Source organism: Diadema setosum, chromosome 8 (genome assembly GCF_964275005.1).
Source record: "Diadema setosum chromosome 8, eeDiaSeto1, whole genome shotgun sequence".
In the NCBI taxonomy this organism is placed as follows: domain Eukaryota; kingdom Metazoa; phylum Echinodermata; class Echinoidea; order Diadematoida; family Diadematidae; genus Diadema; species Diadema setosum.
The window spans coordinates 20,143,733-20,164,818 of record NC_092692.1 but is presented as its reverse complement, the minus strand read 5'-3'; the positions used below and the strand labels follow the sequence as shown (position 1 = coordinate 20,164,818).

Below are 21,086 nucleotides of genomic sequence, written 5' to 3'. Positions count from 1 at the left end.
ATATGTAAAAGTAGTAAATTGTGGCTTTTCACGAAGGAGTCTTTTTGGGATCAAGTCATCGTGCTTACATATATAAAGCACTTTCTTTTGTACTGTTGGCTGATGATATATTTACTTATGTATTTTGATTGCATAATAACAATCATATTCCTGTTTGTGCAGTTTTCTGTATAGACAATAAATTCTCATGGAGATTATTATCATATTGGTTTTATTTGCAAGAACTGTTCGTATGAAATAGGCATATTCAATAGACTATCATAATAACCTACATCACCATATTATATACATATACCTAAAACATAATTGCTTACGTTGTACTCGCCGTCGGATTGCATTATTTTGATTATGGAATGTTTAGTGTTTTTGTGGAGCAACACTCTCAAGACTCTACTGAATAAAGTCTTATTGTTGCAAGAGAAAGCTTTCCGTGTCATTTTTAATCAATCCCCACGACAAATGTTGGTGCCTTTTTTTAAACTTTGTTATTTTTTGGTTCTGCTGTTAATATGAAGGATTTGTCTTAAATCATTTTAGGAAAATTTGTGTCGAAGTATTACAATAATAACAGTCTTTTTTTTTCATAGATATATAACTTTATCTCAGTCGGAGTCCTAATTTGTTTTGGAGTTTTTGGAACTCCTTTAAAAACAATATTGGTATTGCTCCGTTGATATATCAATAAGAAAAAAGAAATTGAAATCATTTCTTTCACAATTCTACTTTACCACGGAATCGAATTAGCCTCTAGATCAGTTATCTATCATCTCCATTATCTATGATAACTGTTCGTTATTTTATTCCTACTTTAATATTCTTATTACAACTTTGTCTATATCTTCAAATCATTACCGAAATTCCTCTATTATCCTTTCCGTCTTCACGCTGCAACAAACTCGGCAGTTCGCTGTCTCCGTTGTATTTATCTATCTCTTCGGTCGTTGCATCCTGGCATGTCTCATACCGTACTGTTTTTGTGTCAGCCTTGTCTCTCTAGCATTCCGAATCTTTGAGAAGTATGGATTTTCTTCTTCAGAGGAGCCCACATTTTATTGCAGAATCATTATGTAGGTTTACATATACGACGCGGACGTTTGGACGACGATTGCGTCTCTCTCCCTGGGTCGTGCTGCAGAGGAGCCTTCGATTACGCGACGACGTAGACGTGGACGCGAATGGCGCCCCCATATAACAATTGCATCAAATAGCTCCCTGCGTCGTGATTTTCAGCGGACCCAAAATTGTCCCAGAACTGACCGTGAAAAACTCAGACGACGCGAGATCGAGTCCGATAAGCAATTTTGCGCATGCGCAGAGCAGGCTCTCTCCGCCCTCCGCCCAACGTTCGCGTCTCGAAAATCTAAAGGTCCCTATACTGTCTTTTCAATAAGTCCCTCCATTTTTCGTACATCACATGACTCTCTTTAATGACTCATTACAATGTTTCGTCATAGTAAATGATGTATTATGCTTCGTTGTCGCTGTAAATTCTGTTATTTTTACAATGAGCCGTTTCTATTATTCTTTTGACACAAAAAGAGTGAAATTTATGTTATGTTATGTTATACCCCCCCCCAAAAAAAAGAAAAGAAAATAAATTTAAATTAAATCGCATTGAACTCAATGGTGGATTCAAAGGACTTTTATTCAAATGGATTGAATGAATACACCAGTAAAGTCTGAAGAAAAAGGACAAGCTGTTCAAAAGTTCAGAAATTGTTGTTCTGTGCAGTCTAGCAATGAAAATGCTACAACGAATCATCACATCAGAACATACAAGCTGAAAAAAAAAACATGAAAAACGAGAAACTTCTACGACAAAGTCATTTCATTATAGATAAACAATACACAGTCAGTTACAGTCATTTTCTTTTCTTGTTTATAACATTTATTTCATCTAAGCGTAAAATTTTCTTTCGTGCTTTCTGAAAAAAAAAAATGTAAGTCGAGTGCTCGTTCATTTCGCTTACATAATGAACATTTTTGGAATTAATGATAATGACAACAATGATGGTGATATTGATAGTTGTCAATGTCTGCAGGATGCCCTGTCAATATCACTACCCTACACAGGGGCGGGTCCAGAAATTCCATAAAGGGGATGCGCCTTTACAAAATTAAAGGGGGTGCACGCCCCCCCCCCCTCCCCCATTTTTTTTTCATATTTACTTCTTTCATTTTGACAAAAAAATAAAGAGGGGGCGCGCGCCCTGTGCGCCCCCTCTGGATCCGCCACTGCTACATAGCGTCGCCAGGTGCTCATTGGTGCAACTCTGTCGAGGAGGACTTGGTGGATAAAACATCTTGACTAAGTTCATGAAGGACGTAGACAATTGACGGGATTCGAATTCAGAGCAGGACCACAAACTAAAAATCACAGAGTGCTATCCACTATGCCACAGTGACCCTGTTGAATTCTTTCCATGTGTGCAATTTTCTCTTAATAACTCTCTCAGAGCACTTGAACAATAAACTAACAGATGCAAATAATATTTCAACTTTATTCAAATATAGGTTTAGTAGTGATACAGTAGGACTGATTATAACTACAGTGAGGCATAGCATATGATGTTCAGTAGCCTATCGCAACAATGACCCCCCCCCCCCAAAAAAAAAAAAAAAATGAAAATCTCACGATTTGTGATTGATTGATGGCAGTTATTGCTGCCACTATCATCATTGCCATAAGCTTTATTAGTATATAATTTTCTCCGCCATCGTCATAATTTTTATCAGCATTGCCTAACGCCCAGTCGTTTTCCTGATAGAGGCTTGACAGCACAAACACAGTGAATGGCCAAAGAGATGACAAAATGGATGTTCAATATACGGCAATGCAGAGAAGCGCTTAGTGACATTGGTTTTCACTTTCACGTCGGTGAAGTGTGCTAGCATAGCGAAAATATTAACAAACTGCTTGCTGACATCAGGTAGGTGACCACCTCCCTGCTAACATGCAACTCGAGAGAGATAAGATTGCGACTCTGCGACTTAATTACGTTTCTTTATGTTACTACTTGTATGAATCAAAACCTATACATCGATACATTGCTGGGGAATATTTTCTGGTCTCCTATCCTACATTCTGTCAAGTTCTAAAGCAGACATTACCAGTGCTAATAATTCAGTTTTTGCTTTAGTATTAGCCAATAATTCCACATCGAATCTGAAAGTGAAGAGTTTTTTCGCAAAAACCGACAAGTCCATTTTTGAAGATTTGGAAGTACTGTCTCTGTCATAAAGTACAAAATAATACCTTTTAAATGATGTATTGGTCACTACATATAAAGGTACATTTTTGAAGTTATGGTCAAAAGAAGCAAAAATTTTCTTATTATTCTCTTTATTTTTCTTGCCCTTTAATCGCAAATATCTCAATTTGGCAAATATGGACTTATCGGTTTTTGCAAACAAACTCTTCAAAATATTGTGGGGCTGGGAACGCGTTGAAAGTCTATGCCCATGTTGTCATCGATTGCGTAATTCACAATTCTGAAGAAAACTGACCAAACTAGACCAACCCACAAAAAGACGCTCTCTTTGACTTTAATCAATTTGTAATTAAAAAAAAAAAATACACAAGAATTTCCATTCCGTTACAGGTGTCTCACGGGATTATCATGTTACCTGTAGGGATCCTATCGCTTCACGTATCTCCCCCCGGAGTTTTGTATCACGTCATATGCATTTTGCAGAAGCTGTTGACGAATAGCCTCGCTCGTTCGTGAGGGCTTGCCTTCATGTTGTCTCTGAGACTTTGCACCAATCATCGACTGACTTCCAAGAGCGAATTTAAGCCTGTCCTTCCGGCGTGCGCTCCCACCACGGGACTGCTGTTGTGGGTGGGCAGTAGGTGAAGGTGAGGCGGTACTACTCACAGAGGGAAAAGAGTTCGCTGCGTCTCTAGGACGAAGTGGTGACGACGTTGACGTCGAGGGCGATGCTGACGAAACTGTGGGCGCGGCTAAGAAGCCAGAACTCATCTCATTGGTCGAAAAGCCAACGCCTGGGGTAACGTGAGAAGGGGGTGGGGAAGACCCACAGGTAGTTCTTTCCTGACTCTCTCGCCTGCTGCTTGGAGAAGTGTTCCCAAAGTATATATCTGATGCCGAACCACCTTGTCGAGAGAACTGGGGAGCATGAAAAGCTAGAGCGTGTTCGACTTCATCTTCGTACGTCGATCTCGGGTTCGTCCTCGACATCCGAGGGACTGTCCTGAGGGATGACGTGTCCGTGAAGATGGGATCGCCTTCGATGACTAGACCAGTAGGTTTGTGTGAACTGAAGGAAGGAGGCTGACAAACAGATTTTTCATTCAGCTGTGAAATTAATGACACAACAAAACAACACAAAATACGAATTATTAACAACATCATCATCAGCATCGTGGAACAAGAATTCTTCGCAGACTTCAGCAGTTTTGCTTGGTATATTTATGATTATACATTTTTCAGGGGAAGGAAACATGGCAATGTATATACATTTTGGCCGAGTGACCAGTGCAATAAATACTTTTCTTTTCTTTTCCCCGACTATTGTCATGTTCACTTGCTTACACCCCCCCCCCCAAAAAAAGAAAAGAAAAGAAAAGAAAAAGGACACACAAGAAAAAAGGAAAATACTGTTATTTCATTGTTTGGCCACACCTGGTTAATGTACACAATAATGTAAAATCGTCACACTGACAAAGAATTAACTTTCACACAGCAGAACTGTCAGTCCGGTGTGAACATCAAATGATGATGTGGGCCATGATGTGGTAATCCATTATAGATAGACTCTTCTTCCGCTTTCTCATCATTCACGAGAACTGAATTTACCTGGTATTCTTGGAGAAGGTCTCTCGTGATACGGAGAGCAAAATCCAATCTCTGGATTTCCCGGCGTAAATCAAAGTTCTCTTCGCGCAGACGATACAGTTCCGAAAATGTGCAGGCACTTTGCCGAAAATCAGATTCGATGGGAGTACACCCTCTACGTTGACAGGCGTTATCGTGGGCTCCTGCCATGTTTGCCTTTGCTGTCCTCTTTAGAGATAGCCTTCTACAGCTTTGATAAAATGATAATAATGATAATGATAATAATGATGATGATAATAATGATGATGACAATAATTATAATAATAATAATAAGCATCATCATCATTGTAATAACAATAATAATAATAACAATAGTAATAAGTACATGTATAATGAATAAATACATGAATAAATGAATGAGTTAATGAATTAATTGATTACAAATTTTCTGAAGTGAGATGAACGCAATGAAAATCGTGAACGAATTTCGACACTAAATTTAAAACAATGGTGGAGACGTGATACGACGCTGCATTTTCACTATTTTTGAGCTTTTTTTATAAGTTTGAACGGACTGTAAATTGGACTGCACGGCTGTTGTGTAACGACACATTGCTCCCTTAAAGCATGTTTTTTTGAGTGGATTACTGAACAGGTATGGCTGAACCTCAGATTACTTCCCTTCATCATTACAAAGACATAGTCCCTACTTAGTAAAGGCAAGCGATCGTTAAAGAATGCATTATTCACCCTACAGATAAGGATCAACCATCAGCTTTTTCAAATGTTTTCAATGTCTTGTCACGGTGTTAATTTCAGTTTCAAAAAGGATTGAGGTTTGATTTACTCTAATCTGACCAAGGCTATAGACGGCTAAATCTGCGCGTGTAAATGCAACATTACTCGATCATGACGGGCAATTACTGAAAATGTTTGATCGACACAAAGCATTGAACAGATGATATGGGGGGGGGGGGGGAGGGTTTTATAGACAGATCCTAGAACTCACTTTGTGCATTTTTCGAAGATAAACACGTGTGCACAAACAAAAGTATATTTTTTTTTTCTCTTATTTCTGTCTGTTTGTTAAAGAAAGTAATTATGTGAAGCGTAAAACCTAGGGTCTAAACAGAAAGTCTTGAGTCATGACGAAACTGAATATCACACTATGCCGCAACACATAAACTCAAAGACGGAATAAAAACAAAAAGTGTAGAATAGACCTACTAGGCCTGCCATGGGTTCCTTTCATTTCATGCAGTATCACAGGCATGTGTCATAGGCACGTTTTCAAAAGTGTGGGGGACACTGTAATTAACTCAATGTTATCATTCAGATATAACAAAATAGATATAGCTTCTAGATACTATATGGATGGAAATCTTGGGCAAAATAAGGTCTGCTGAATTTAGTACTCTATTACTTTATACTAGCTACTCTATTACAGAATGCCGCCAGCCAATCACTTAGTTATCCCCTCTATTGCATAATGCGACGCGCTCTTGTCCAATGATACTAGCAGCAGACCTTCTAGATTCAGAAATCATGCTGTCAATATTGGGGTATAGTGTATGTCCCATATATGCAAGATAATACGTATATGGTTGGACCTACTACTAATCGACCGCCTAATGTTTATTTGCTTGATAAGAATATTTAACACTGAAATTCACGTAAAAAACTTGACCTACGTGACTGAGAAAATCCAGCTCTATCAAATGCCGTTGTTCCCTTTTTTTATTCGAAGTTTCAGTGCAAAAATATCGCCGACGAACTTGCGTGGCCTCGTTTCAGCTCCCCGCGGTAAATCACGTTATTAGGATCGACCGCTGTTTTTGCATTGACAATGCACGCAAACCGAGTTGTATTGAACACCGTGTTGTATGAAGCTTTTTAGAAGCCTTTTACAAACTTCCATAGACATTACATTGTGCTGTCATTACGATTCGGTGAAAATATTCATTCGAAATTTTGTCCTTGATTAAAACCATTAATGAACAGTGAATTATCGCATTTTCCCACACCATCCTCATCTACATTCAAAGCCAATCCATTTTTATGTGCTTTGCGCGCAGAGAAGTGCGTACTAAGTGTTTAGTGCGCGAATTATACGCGGTCGGTTTCAATAAGGGTGGTCGATATGTAGTAGGGCTACCATACAGGATGGTATTTTTACCCCAGAATTACCGCTCATACGAACGTTTTATCAATCAAGTAAGAATATAATTCAGTTGACAGATACCTTACCACTCTCTCGTCAGGCTTCTCAGGCATCCAATGGGAGAAAAAAAAAGTAAAATGTATGGTAAAATATTCTCGCACATACAGTAACCGCAATGCCAGCCTTGTTGCTAATCAAGGACCCCTTGCTCGCTCAAGCAAACAGAGCATCTGCAACGCCCTAGATCTTCTTTCATCTGCGCGTAAAAATGCGCATACATGCGCGTTAGTAGAGAAAAGGGATACACGTTGCCACCGTTCATCCTCGCCCCGCTCCCGCTCTGTTTCAATCTCATGCAAGGACAATGTCGATGAGATTGACTTTAATACAAAAGTTTCATCAAAATCAGCCGTGGTATTAGCTACAGAATGTTAGTTTTACAAGTGTTTTCGCCGAATAGTGATACAGGGGGTGTTTCACAAAAGAATTGAAGTCGATCTTGAATAAGATTGAATTAAATCATAGTAAGCTGTGTGTGACTTCAATCTTATTCTAACTTTCATACAAGAATGAAAAGTTTGTCGATTTTTTCATACAGGAATTAATTATCAAAATAGAGTAAGGAACAAAATTTCTGTAAATTTTGATAACAATTTGAAGTGGATAAAACTGAAAAGAGAAACCAACGGCGTACCATAACAATAATATCAAGTCGATTTTACCTTTTAAGTTAGATTTAAATTCTTCGTGAAACAGCCTCATCGCGGTGGTCGATGGGGGGGGGGGGGGAGGCAAACACCCTTCCTGTGCTCCTTTTTTTTTCTTCTTCTTTTCAGCCGATTTTTAGAGAGAGGCGGAATAAAAAATTTGAAGACTTTTTTGTGCTTGTCATGACCCAAACAACCCCCTCCCTACAAAAAAAAGCTAGATCCGCCCATGAGCCTACACAACTGAACTATACTAAAATGTAACTTTAATTTCATCGACTCTCAGCCCACCTATGAAGAAGGAATATTCCTACATACAAAATAAAGCTCATGCTGTTGGTCGATAAGCTGTACTTACCGAACATAACCTTTTCCACCAGCAAAGTCGACATTGATAGCTTCTTACCTAGATGATGGGAAAAACAGGAGTTTTGGCTATTCTCATTTCACACGATGAAATAAGACAAATTAATGAATATAAGACCATGGCATCCTCACCTTAGTTATATAATGTAGCTGCTATACTGATGCTACTGGTTTTTGAAAACGTGGAAACTTTTGTGACTGAATTGATTTTAGCTCCGTAACGATTTTAATGAAACTTTCCGCATTTTGCTTGAACACTTTTTATTCGAGCTAACTTGGACACGCCCAAAATTACCGATAAACAAACATAAGATTCGAAGATGAACGGATAAGAACGAAACTTTATCTCTGCTTCACTCTTCTCAACCTTCCCTGACAAAATATTGGGGGGGGGGGTGTGATAAAGTCGTGATTGTTCCCCATTCGCCCAAAGGTTCCCGATTAATAATAATGATAAGCATAATAACAAAAATAATACTATTGATTATGATGATGATGATGATGATGATGATAATAATAATAATAATAATAATAATAATAATAATAATAATAATAATAATAATAATAATAATAATAATAAAATGCAAATAATGATAATAACAGTGGCTACTTGTATAGCGCACGGGTCCACCTTTCAGTGCTCATGGCGCTTCAAATAATAAAAAGGTAGATATATCTATATAGATGTTCAAACAATGTCATGACAACAAAGAAGAAAATGGCAAACAATAAACAAACACTTACCAGACAAAGAATACGTTTGTTCCAAACATTATAGACTGCAATTTTAGTCGTCAGTGTGAGAGGAACAGATACGTTTTGAGTTTAGATTTGAATGTTTCTGTAGATGACAGTTGCCTTAACTGAATAGGTAACTGATCCCACTTTGGTCCCATACCGGAGTAAGCACGATCACCCCATCCATGTTTTACTCTGGGTGTTTGAAGTAACGATTCATCTGATGATGAACGTAGACTTCGTGCCGGATTACAGTGCAAAACACATAGGCCTATTACCTGCATTGTCATCAGAGAGGTAGTTGATAAGAAGCTGGATGTAGTTTGATTCGAATGATATTAAACTTTTAGGGATGGGGGTGGGGATACATTGTTCTGACCATAAAATCTGTGAACAGTGACAGTACTGAGTATAAAAAGTAAACTATCCTGTCTTGTGAATAGTGCCGTAAATAATAGTCACGTTGATTATGGCCATGCTAAATGGTATTAGAGCCATGACTGCATATAGGGATGGTAAAGTTCTATAGAAATATTTCGAGAGTAAAGGAATGTTCCACCTCCCGAAAGACAATAAACAAAGCCCTTTTTACTAAGCTACTTTTCCAAAGCTATACGCAATATTATCAGATTATGGAAGCAACGTCTCTGATCCCTCCCTTCCTCTTCCTCTCTATTTCTCTTCTTCTCCCTCCCATTTTCTCTCTCGCTCGCTTGCTCTATCTCTAAATATCATGTTGAACGTTAAAGAAGGAGCCAAGGAAGATTATGACAACGTTAAACAGCTGTGATTCAAGACTAGTGGATAATAGAACTCTTATACCATTTCTCTCTGCTTACAAGAAGACCGTATGTCGTGATTTCCCATGTTTAGATAGTGGTTCCAACAGTCGGGGCGCTTCGCTGATCACGAAAAAAAGGTACGGACGTGGAATGCGTCCGTGCCGGAGAGCGCTTTTACAAAGGCTTTTTGTTCATATCTGTTTGGGCAACACCCAGTTCCATACAGAGCGAATCGTCTACCCCCCCCCCCCCCCCCCCACCCCCGTCTGTACAAACCTGAGCTTTGAACGTGTTCACTTGGCATAACTCGGGCTGTGTGTAATTCGTCTACTGTAGTATCGTACACGGAAGTTTGTTGGAGACACTTACCCCGCCGTGGTTCTTCTCGAATTTTAAACTTGATCACTCACGATCTGTTTAGATATTCGTGACAAGTTATTTTTCAAAATGAAGCGCGTGATTGCTGTCATTCTCGTACTAAGTCTCGTCGGGTCTTCCCTGGCCGACAACCCACGTCTACGCAAGAAATCGGCAAGACCAGAAGGGCTGGATCTGGAGGTACGTGAACTAACAACACTCGCCACGAGCGTGTACACTGTACCTTTGATACTTAATGTGCAATTGATATGTCGTAATTATATGCAGTTCATGTCAAAGTCTGCGTTCAGTGTTCATTGTATGCGATAACACTATATAGCGTCTGTGCCAATTCCTTTTACCACATTCAAGGAAATATATCCGGAAAATGTCTTACTGGAAAGGTTTTTTTATGACATTGTAAAGATCGATTAAAATTATACGTGGTTGGAAAGGCGACTCTCTAATACAGAAAAAAAAAAAATACTTATAAACCAAATAATCTTGCTGCCTGACCAAGAAAGTGGCTGAATATCAGTGCTATCTTGATGTTATGATGGACTGTACGTGTTGACTCACATATATACCTGTATATGTTGGGGGAAGTGTCTTCATAATCAGGTTGTGTGTGTGCGCGTGTGTGTTATGTTATGCATTCTTTTCCTCAACAAGTGTTTTAAAGTTGAGAACGAACACAGTTTATGGCCTTCTGCATGCAACGTGTGTCACGTTGGTATCCGCTTTGGCCCATAACCCATCCCCCAGCAAGCTACGGCGTCTGAGGGCGTCTGAACGGCGATCCTGGAGCTGAAGTTAAACATGATCAGCTACAACATACACGTTACTATGTTCCTACTCAAACCCTCAAGAAACTTTATCCGATAAAGAATTCTGCCAGACAACAACAACAACAACAATAACGACAAAACCGCATCAAATTAACGTTATGTCACTGTATGTGAGCCGAGTGAAAGTATGGACCACGCCCTCTTTGGTCACAATACACTTGTATAGTCTCTTTGGCAATGCCTGATGCAGCCCCTTATTCATGGTACCTGTAAAATGGACGCATCAGCGTTCTTTCACAACGCCCCACAGTTTTATGACATCAGTTGAATATAGGTCCTCTGTTTAGAAAATAGGTGTCATTCCTAAACCCAGGACCAGACAAAGTTTAACCAGAACGTGATTAGTTAGTATTTGTGTTAAAACTCCGAACCGCTTTGTTTGTCACATTGATTGAAATAATCGTCAGGAACTCTTCAGGAATGTTGACGTCGACATGTTGTCCGATATTATTATCATATCGCTATGTACTTAGGACATTCATCGCTATTTACAAAATGCGAGAATGGGCGTACCAAGATATGTAGATCGAATCCGCTGTGTAAAATTCCTCCGGACTGAAGGATTTGTATTGCTTTTATCTCTTCAGCTTTGTTTGTTTGATTTTTTTTTTTCACAATTACATGTATACTTACAATAATGCTGTTTATCTGCATGTTTCCTCCATTTGCATTTTCTCTCTCTTGCCCTCTCATATTTCAGTCACTGCATACCTTCATTTATCCTCAATAATTGTTGATATCCTCGTCCCATAATTGTTGACAGAGAGGGTTTGGCGCGGCTCCTGAGGAAATTCGTGCCAAGTACGAGAGGGCTAAATCTCTGGTCGGCGCCGCTGGCAGCCACTACATGGCCCTGAGAAACAAGTTCGCCGAGGAAGCCAGGGCCGCTGCTATGGCGCCGGACCAGCTCGGCGAGAACCTGCACGCCAGGATGGAAACGGCCGCCAGGCAGATCAAGAAGATCGGAAACCATCAGCTGCTGAAGTCTCGTTTCGAGAAGCTCGCCAGGAAGCAGCAAGAGTAAACTGTCTCAACTCACGGTACATCAGCAGCGATATCTCGCTCATCCAACTCACCAGCATCTTTCGAGCGATAGACACTGTCACGAGGGCAGAGCTGCCGAGAATGCGGCTTGTCAAGGTAGTCATGTAATAAATGCTTGTATATGTTCTCCTTGTACACAGATTATTCACATAACTCCTGCCTTTAAATTTTGAAAGGATTGCCCGACATGTGAAATAAACTTGTATTTTTGACGAATCTGGTCCATGGAACTAATCTTATAGAAGCTAGTACCATGAATAGCTCTACCCGATGAATACGCATTCAGACCGAAGCGATATCCACGACTTTTAATATTTGTGTGCAATTTTCCTTTCAAACATGTTCTCTCCTAATATTCATAATAATAAAGAGCCCTCACAATTAGCTAACAGCAAACCCAATGTAACGCATTTTCGTTCTATACGTGTCCACTTTATGTAGGATAAAAATAGACCTTATATATCAAACGATAATCTACTTCAAACTGATATACCAGAATACATATCAAAGATCCGGTTCAACTCTATTCTATACAACAAAAACAAGAGATACTTTAAATCAGTTGCCATGAAATGTAGTGATATTTCATTGAGTTTCTTCTTGTAATGATGATAATGCTATATCACACGAGTAATTTCACATTCTTCTGCTTGAAAAAAAAAGTGTTATCCTTTATTTCATGCCATAAAAGTGATATGATTTTCAAAATCTCCGTCGCAGAGTTGTCATTCGTTCGAAAAGAAATAACTAGGCCAAACGAAGAAAAAAAAGAAAAGAAAAGCCTTTGATAATAGATAATAGATTTGTATTATGCTTTTTCTTGATGAGTTGGTTTCTTTTCTTCATAATGCTTACTTTACTTAACTATTGCTTGCTTAATTGTTGACTCTTTAGCCTGTACACGCACAGAACGTTTTTCCCCCATCACAATACAGTAATATCACATTGAGAGTGTGTTTCCAACTCCTTATTCAAGGCAACGTGAAGTATGTGCAGGACGGTTGTATAAGAAATAGAAGAGAACTACTTTTAATTGCAATCACAAAAGACCAACTTAATCATGCAATATGAATAGAGGTTCTGAGTACAAGAAAACACCAACTGGTACAATTTGTTGTTAAAACATTTAATTAAAGTACCCACTCATTTGTTTCATGCCCAAGCATACATATTTTCAAGTGACATTTGATTTCTAAAGCTCTAGGTTAGCGCTGTTTTCATGCTATTCAGTATTTTAGTGTGTACTCTCACACAATGTATCGAGTCTTCTTTTATGTTTAGAAGTCTGTAAGTATATTGTTACATTATTGTTTTTATCACGCATTTAAATCTTTTGGATTTTAGTTTCATGTATTTTACATGTAAACCCCTTTCAGATTGATAAGAATAACTATAACCCACTTCATCTAAGCACCGTTTTTTTTTTTTTTGCATTCTAACTGTTGTCATTCTTGAAAGTATTGTATTCAAGTGTCATTAATAGGTGTAAGGATGTAAATTAAAGCTTAAATGTAGGCTTTTTGGTCAAGTTTTACTATGATTTATGCCAGATTCATTTCAGTGTCGCCATATCTGCTGCGTTGTTGTTTTTTAATACAGAAAAAGAAAAATATATATTTACCCATTGTTTAAGTAAATTCTCATGACCCTTTTTTATGTCTGTCACTCCGAATCGGCCATGTGTTTTTGGTGATGATGATCATTTCTACACATTGCGATGATGACGTCGCAAATAGCGAAGCTGCGTGTGTTAGATTACCCATTGTGTAAAGTGAAGCTGTATTATGTGCGAGTGTGTCTGTATGGCAGTTCCATCAGTAACAGTTCGATGACATTGTGTATACAATGCTTTGCATGGGACGGCTTGAAACCTTGACATTGTTCAGAATAAAACCGGTGACGACTTGGATGTTACGTGTGCGTGTGTGTGTGCGTTAGTGTGTGTGTGTGTGTGTGTGTGTGTGCGTGTGGGTGCAAATGTGTTTGCGGGAAGATGTTTATAATACAGAGAGCAGTATCAACAAATTTAGGAGATAAGTTATTTGTTTGTTTTTCAAAACTGATGACTGACTAATCGAGTGTGCGTGGGGTGAGAGAAAATGAACAGTACGTCTTTTGTACTTAATTCGGTTCATTTGCCACGGCAAGGACATTTTAGTCGATTGGAAAGGTAAACATTGAAAGTATATATGCAAGCAATAACGAGTTCAATCGGTCAACCAACTAGAAGTGCCTCAAATCAAAAATAGTTAAGACAGGAAACATAAAAGTAATTTAGATTTTTTTTTTAATGTACAAAGCAACCAAATGAATCAATTTGGTGCAAAATAAAAAAGAACTAATCTACGAGAGATAAGTATTCAGAAATAGGAATCAGTTAATAGAAGGGGAGAGATGGAGAGAGACTAAGAGAAGAGATATAAATAATATGGCATTATGGTAGAGGTGTAGAAATAGAAAAGATTCCGAGAAATACAAAGATGACGAAGATAGTTTGATGTGAACAAAAATCGGGGAGAAATGGTGATTTGTGAAGAAGGATTATGATACACATAGTTTAGTAGCCGGGAAGAAAGGGAGAGAGAGAGAGAGGGGGGGGGGGAGGGGAGGGGAGGAGGAGGAGGCCCCGGGGGGGGGGGGGGGAATTCTATAACATGTGCGTTATATACTGTAGACCGAGAGGTGGTAGATAGCGTCAAATAAGAAAAAAACAATCATATAACATTGGGATTTGTTATCTGCTAAACACACACACACACACACAAGAAGGAAAAATAATACAACATGTGAAGACGTATTGTATATGGTACACATAAATTAGGTGGTGAAAGAGAGAGAGAGGGAGAGATATGTAATGATATCAAGGAGTAAAAATGAAAATGAATTTAAAAAAGGGACAAGATAAAATTCTCCTCTTGAACAGGAGAACACTATCTATTTCATTTCATTCGATGAAAATATGTACAGATTTATGACGTGATTGTTGTTTGCTGGACATCGTCGACGTTCTGCTCTGCAAAGTGAACTACACGCAATACAATTTCGACGAGATGACCTTCATGACTATCACAATACATCAATTTTTCGTTTTCTTAGCCATGAAATGCAACAGCGCCATCTTTTGCTCGCACGAAAAATGTTGTCTCGAGAAAAGAACAAGAAGTGAATTAGCTTCGGGATAACAGCTCATCACATTTTTTTTGGAGATTTTATGCTTTATTTTTGTCCTTTATTGTTGTCATTCGAAACATTGCATTTGCATAAATATTAGTGTGTTTACATTCCTTCTGTTTCTTATTGGTATTGATACTACCAACCTAACATAAGTTCGTGTTTTTTTTTTATTAATTTTTCTTAAGTGTACCACCTGATTAATTTTCCTATCAATTTTTCTATTTGCAAACAAATTTTGTATTTGTGAATATAAATTAACATGAAAAATCTATGCTAATTTTGGGTTATAATGATAAAATTTTGAAGTTAGTGGAGTTAGTATTAGCATATTTTAACGGATATAAACAAAGAGAACTGCTGTGTAAATTTTGATGTCAATGACAACTGTTTGATTTTCGCAACAGTTTACTGCGTGTTCACGTTCTACAGTACAACGTGACCACAGAGTTTTTCCTTGCACGAAACGCTATTCCTTGCTCAATTAGAGTAATGGTCAATTAATGTTTGTTGTTGTAGCTGGAGTTTTTTTTTTTTTTTTTGTCTTAAGTTGCTCTGCGTAAATAAGATTGTGTACTCAATGTGTGTTATGAGTGAAAAGAAGGAACTACCCACGTCACAAGGTAGCGACCTTACCTCAGAGCTGAAACCAGTTCATGGAAGTGACGCGAAGATGTTGAAAAAAAAATCCCTTCAGTCTTTAGTAACGGTAGAGTTTGATAAAGCTTCTGATGGTTGTACAATCGATATTTGCAAGGCTTTTGACTTTGTGCTATATAACGTACCGCAGAACTCTTTCTCTGAGTGTGTACTTGCGTCATCAGCATTGTCTATAGTGAGGGGCGTGATAATAATTTATTATAGGTGGTTTAAAGCACCTCTTGTGGACGATTTGGTATCAACTGTTGCTGTCGTTGTTTTTTCAAACATAAAATGTAGAGAACAAGGCCTCACCCTATACTGTTTGAGTATTAGACAGCGGAATGAGAAAAAAAGTGACACAGTTTGATAATTTCTGGTCAAGATTGAATGAAACACAAATAACCTATGTGGTGTAAATCAAACAGCAACTGTAGAATAGTGTTTATTAGCAGCTTCGGCATATAGGAAGAGTTCGATACATAAGTTTGAGTGGAAATACCATTATATCATGCAATAAAAAGAAAAACTACCGATGTCTATAGGCATAACAATAACATAACTCTAAAGATGTCTTTCGTAAGCAGTGAAATTGTTAGAATTGATTGCTCATTAAACATGAATTATGTTCAACTTGTTTAACTGGTCTATTTTCTCACAGATCTCTCATGAATCGATTTTCCCCTCTTGTCGTGCTTGTGATCGGAAAGAAACTATGAACAAAATCGAGTGAAACCCATTTTTCATGATACACATTCCTGACATTTCAATAATATTCCTTCCTCCCTTTTCTCTCTTTTTTAAAAATCTTCCCTCGGCATTGCTTCTTGTACAGTTGTTGTATATTATGGAGTCATCCTTGATAGACCTACTGTAGTCAGATGATATAGTGTTTTAGTTTAATGCCGCTACCATCACTCGCCTTATTGATCACAGCGACACGATACTCGGTCTGTCAGTAAGACTGCCTTTACCACCATTCGAATATCTCGAATTTTTTTTTATTTAATCCCTTGTCCCGTCTATTCTGACATTACATTTTTATATTTAACATGGTTTGTCACATTGCGTCCAACTGAAAAAAAAAATGTCAATGCCTCTTCATAGTCCTATAAATAGCATCCTGCTCCTTCAATGAAGTTACGAATTCAATGAGAAACATCGTCATTTGACAATCTTGTCAGAAGGATGTTAACTTCATTTCTTGTCAAGCAGATTGACAAGGATAAATGCCTTCTTGTTCAGCGGAAGATAAAGATCTCCAACGTGTATTATTGTGCTCCTTTGTTCGTGCATTGCGAAGAATCTTTTATAGTTGAGGGTGCCTTCATGAAGTTTTTTCCCCTCAATTTCCCCCATCAAATACAAAGATAAATAAGAAGTGATGAAGCTATATGAGAACTCTGCGGAGGTAGCTTTACGGGTTTTCATTCAAGATATCGATTTCGGAAAAATGGTTCCTATGTATAATGTATGATAAAGGGAAATGTGAAGGGGAATGGAGTATTCAAAACTTATCCGCCACTAATGTAATAAAACCCTCTGAGGCAACTAATCAAAGAAACCAGATTGCTTAGCAATCTCTTCACCCCTCCCCCCCCCCCCACAACGTGACGCGATATACCTTAATACACACTTTGTATATAGTCAGAAAAGTAGCTTGCGTTTCCCATTACTTAGAACTCGGGTATGCACTCAATTCAATGCAAAATCTCGTCCTCGCCGGATTTAAAGAATCGGTCTTGACATTTTGTAACACTGAAATATAAGATGAAATGCATGTTTGATTAAAGAGAAGCATGAAGCCAGGAAGAGGAAGGAGAGAAATGAATAAAAAGAAATGACATGAAAAGTGGCTTACCACCAACTGAACACAGAACAATGAGAACCTTAATGAATGTACCACGATGTTTGTCATTCAAATGCCAATCAGATAAATGGAAACTGGAGGTTACTGTTGCAAGCAACTGTAAAAGGCTTTTTTGTTAAAGTGTTACTTTTTTTCAGCACATGATGGTGATTCATCAAAGCTCTCATGCAACATCTATTTTTTCCTGTATTACACTGTGAAATAAAACATGAATAATGGGACAAGTAACAGGAAAGATCTCTTTACTGGTGCATATCTCATTGCATGTTAGGATAAATTATACAATACATTGTAATAAATATAATGAAGTACGAAATAAATACACATAATTCTATATACATTCGCATGCATGCGATGTTGCCTGCATAATACTTTACAGAAATATAACACAAAACGATCACTTCTGGGGCCCATTTCATAAAACTTGTTATCAGTGACAACGGCCACATTTCTATGCCAAATTTGCTCTCAGCCAATTAGATGCAAGGATTTCAGTCGCTTGTCACAACTATAACAACTTGTCACTGATAAGAAGTTTTATGTAACGGGGTCTTAATCATAGAATGATACTACAATATTCAACAGATATACATACCCGTTTATTATTTATCCCTGATCACAGAGGTATATATTAGAATGTTCAACAGATATTTATCCCTTAATCATTGGGATTTGATTTAATGATAAAAAAAAGAACAGAGGTTATTGTCTCAAACAGAATATTATGTCCAGCACATATTTCGGATCGTCATGTTTTTATGTATCAGAATCTTCTTTTAAATTGTTCTTGCACTGGCTTTGACTAAATCAAACGAACACATTTCTATCGACGGATGTCCATGCACCTTTGAGCATACTTATGCGAAGTGGGAATGTATGCACATGTACACATGCATATAGCTCAAGAAATGAATGAAGACGTTGCTTTCATCGATCTTTATACTGTCTCGATCTGTCCAGGAATTGTATGATTAATGTAAAAGTTACAAATTACATAACGTACTACTTTGTTCTGTTTCCGCCTATATGTCGTGGCCCGACCCTAAAAGGATTGCGCTATGTGGCGTATGTTATGGTCGTAACAACATTGTTGAAAACCCAAATGCACAAAAAGCAATAAATAATAATCAAATTAATTAACGTTCTCTTTCTTGGAGAATACGTTTCTGGGTCATTTTCATATTTTGCCGAAAAGGTTGTATCTTGAGGAGATGTGAAGTTATTCATAAATTCTGCAACCGAACATATCAAATAATCATAAATGTACTGTATACAAAGGCTTCTACCCCTTATATTATACTGAATAGAAAAAAAATGAAAAAAAAAAGTAACAGAGCCACAGACGACGAATATGTGGTTTCTTGTACCAGATTGATTCCAGGGACAACATCCCCATAACATTGTTTGTAGGTGTTTGGATTTTAATTTATCATTATTTGATTTATTTAATATCCTTAATCGCAATGGACCTGAGCCTCAGTTCCGTCATTTACTTAACAATAGCCTTGTGTGAAGAGCAATTTGTTTGTTTTAAAGAAATCATTTCAGAAGAAAAATAACAATTCATTCGATGACAGATTGCAATGCATAGATTTTTTTTCACGCCTATATGCTTTATCTCATTCGAGATATATGAGTAAATATCATTAGTTGATTTCTTGAAAAACATGGCATGGATTCGCATTAATCAGAGCATTATTGGCAAAGAAGTGATAAACTTATGACGACAAAGTTTCCATATTAGCAGTTACAGTAGGCATGTTTGTACTTTCTTGGTTTTCTGGAGGGGAACAACCAAACACCTGTTTAAGTCCTCGTTGAAACTTGCGATACTGTAAGGCATACACGAACGGGTTGATCCAAATATTGATGAAGGCGATGCAAACCGTGACATAGTAGAACACACCCTCGAGATCCACTGGCACACCGAGGCAATAAACAAAGTACAGGATGCTGTTTGGTGAGAAGCAAATACAAAAGGAGACGGAGAGACACATCATCGTTCTGATCACATTCCTTCGGGCGCGGTCTCGGTAGTTGGTTTTCTGGTGAATCGAACTGAGTCCATCTGCATACAATTTTGTCTGCTCCCGAAGAACTCGTAATATGGCAACGTACATGAGAGTCATAAGTGTTAACGGAGAAACAAATAAAGTTATGAAAGTGGTGATCCCAAGGGCCCGTTGCATAATGTCACTCTTCCAGAGAAATCGGTAGCACATACCGTCTTCAACTTTTGTAATCGAGGGTACATAGGACATGTACATGAATCCCGCCATCCATGGCAGTAGCACACAAAGTCTTGCTGGACGAGAGGATGCGTTCCTTCTGTACTGGATTGCATGAACAATGGCTAGATACCGCTCTGTTGTCAGCATGGTCAGGTTCAGCACCGAGCCAGCATAGGTGGACCAAAAACTGTACTGGGTGTACCAGAATCCACAGATGAATCTGGCTAACACAACGTTGTCAGAAAGAGGCGGTAACGGCACAACGAAATTAGTTATGAGTAGGACCGAGGAGGTGAAGTCGATCAGGGATTGGTTTGCGATGAGGATATTTGTGATGTCACGAAGTTCTCTCACCTTGGCAATGACAAGGAGTACGAGTCCGTTGCCTCCAATTCCCAACAGGCCAAATATGGAGAAGACTATTATTGATACAACCGAAAGATTCATTTCGAATCCACTCTCGTCAGACAACATCGTTGAGTTCATTTCCATTTTTCAATATTTGAGGTCTGAAGTAAAAATGAGAAATATGTAATTGCTTTAGAGAAGAAAAGCTCTCTAACAGTTAATGCAAGTACTGCGATGACAAATTTGAAATGGGCGTCAAAAGATAACAAATAATTATGAATAGCTCATCGTCGGCAGCGAAACTTCCTGACACAATAGATTCGATGGTAAGGGTCAAGTAGGCCCTGTCTGTGCATGGTTCTGTAAGTCAATGAACCCACTGGCAAAGTCGATTGGGACTTCAGAATCTTAGAATTAAAGAATTAATCAGAAGGAAAATTAAACTGGTGATATTATCTGTGATGAAAAAAAAATTATACAAGAAAAACCATCTTGAAATTGGGTCTCACCGTTGATGATTAACAATTATGGTGAACTCTCTAGACCTCACCACTCGAGACTATATTTCTCCACTCTTTATTTCGTTAAAGAGTCAAAAAGATATTTACGTGCTGTTTCGGTGTTGACATTTTACAGTAATAATTCTTCATTGTTTGCCCGAATAAATGATACAAGACATGACCCTATTATTTTCCCTTAAAAACCATGTTCCTCCGAGGCAAATACATTTCAACTAAACGTCGTGGGAAAGGACATCACGTTATTGTGGTTATAATACGAATGTTTAAGTTCAGGTTATTAAATAAGCATTCAAAGAGGTGGAAGAAAGTATTACTTAAATTTCCTTCATCTCTCGTTGGAAGGTAAACGCGGTCGATTTAATGGAAGACTTATCCTTTGACAAGGTAGTTGTTTTTAACCCTTTAAACTTTCCTCAGTGATAATCCCTACTACGTTCGGAGTAAAAAAGCAATCATTTTGCAAGATGCTGCATGATATAGATTTACATGTGTTAATGAGCTAAA

At 38.0% G+C, this 21,086-nt stretch overlaps 2 protein-coding genes across 3 annotated transcripts; one reads left to right on the top strand and one right to left on the bottom strand.

The window, feature by feature from the left end:
* Nucleotides 1-1,676: 1,676 nt before the first annotated feature.
* LOC140231882 (uncharacterized) lies at nucleotides 1,677-7,092 on the bottom strand. Of its 2 annotated transcripts, none has more exons than XM_072312033.1 (3): nucleotides 7,042-7,092; nucleotides 4,821-5,049; nucleotides 1,677-4,319 (listed from the first exon to the last, which is right to left on the bottom strand). In XM_072312033.1, exons 1-3 carry the CDS (start codon nucleotides 7,071-7,073, stop codon nucleotides 3,639-3,641), a joined length of 942 nt encoding a protein of 313 aa, XP_072168134.1. In that variant the 5' UTR covers nucleotides 7,074-7,092; the 3' UTR covers nucleotides 1,677-3,638. The 2 variants fall into 2 exon arrangements, with proteins under 2 accessions (XP_072168134.1, XP_072168135.1); XM_072312034.1 differs by having other exon boundaries at nucleotides 7,047-7,086.
* Nucleotides 7,093-9,836: 2,744 nt separating this feature from the next.
* On the top strand, nucleotides 9,837-12,977 carry LOC140231939 (uncharacterized). Its single transcript, XM_072312087.1, has 2 exons — nucleotides 9,837-10,111; nucleotides 11,522-12,977. Exons 1-2 carry the CDS (start codon nucleotides 10,001-10,003, stop codon nucleotides 11,780-11,782), a joined length of 372 nt encoding a protein of 123 aa, XP_072168188.1. The 5' UTR covers nucleotides 9,837-10,000; the 3' UTR covers nucleotides 11,783-12,977.
* Nucleotides 12,978-21,086: the final 8,109 nt, after the last annotated feature.

Excerpts from the sequence above, each read along its gene's own strand:
- LOC140231882 (XM_072312033.1), bottom strand. The coding sequence starts at position 7,073 with ATGCCTGAGAAGCCTGACGAGAGAGTGGTAAG. Across the intron at positions 5,050-7,041 it reads CCTGACGAGAGAGTGGTAAG|CTGTAGAAGGCTATCTCTAA; the intron begins GTATCTGTCAAC and ends ATTTTATCAAAG. Across the intron at positions 4,320-4,820 it reads ACCTTCTCCAAGAATACCAG|CTGAATGAAAAATCTGTTTG; the intron begins GTAAATTCAGTT and ends TTAATTTCACAG.
- LOC140231939 (XM_072312087.1), top strand. The coding sequence starts at position 10,001 with ATGAAGCGCGTGATTGCTGTCATTCTCGTACTAAGTCTCGTCGGGTCT. Across the intron at positions 10,112-11,521 it reads CAGAAGGGCTGGATCTGGAG|AGAGGGTTTGGCGCGGCTCC; the intron begins GTACGTGAACTA and ends AATTGTTGACAG.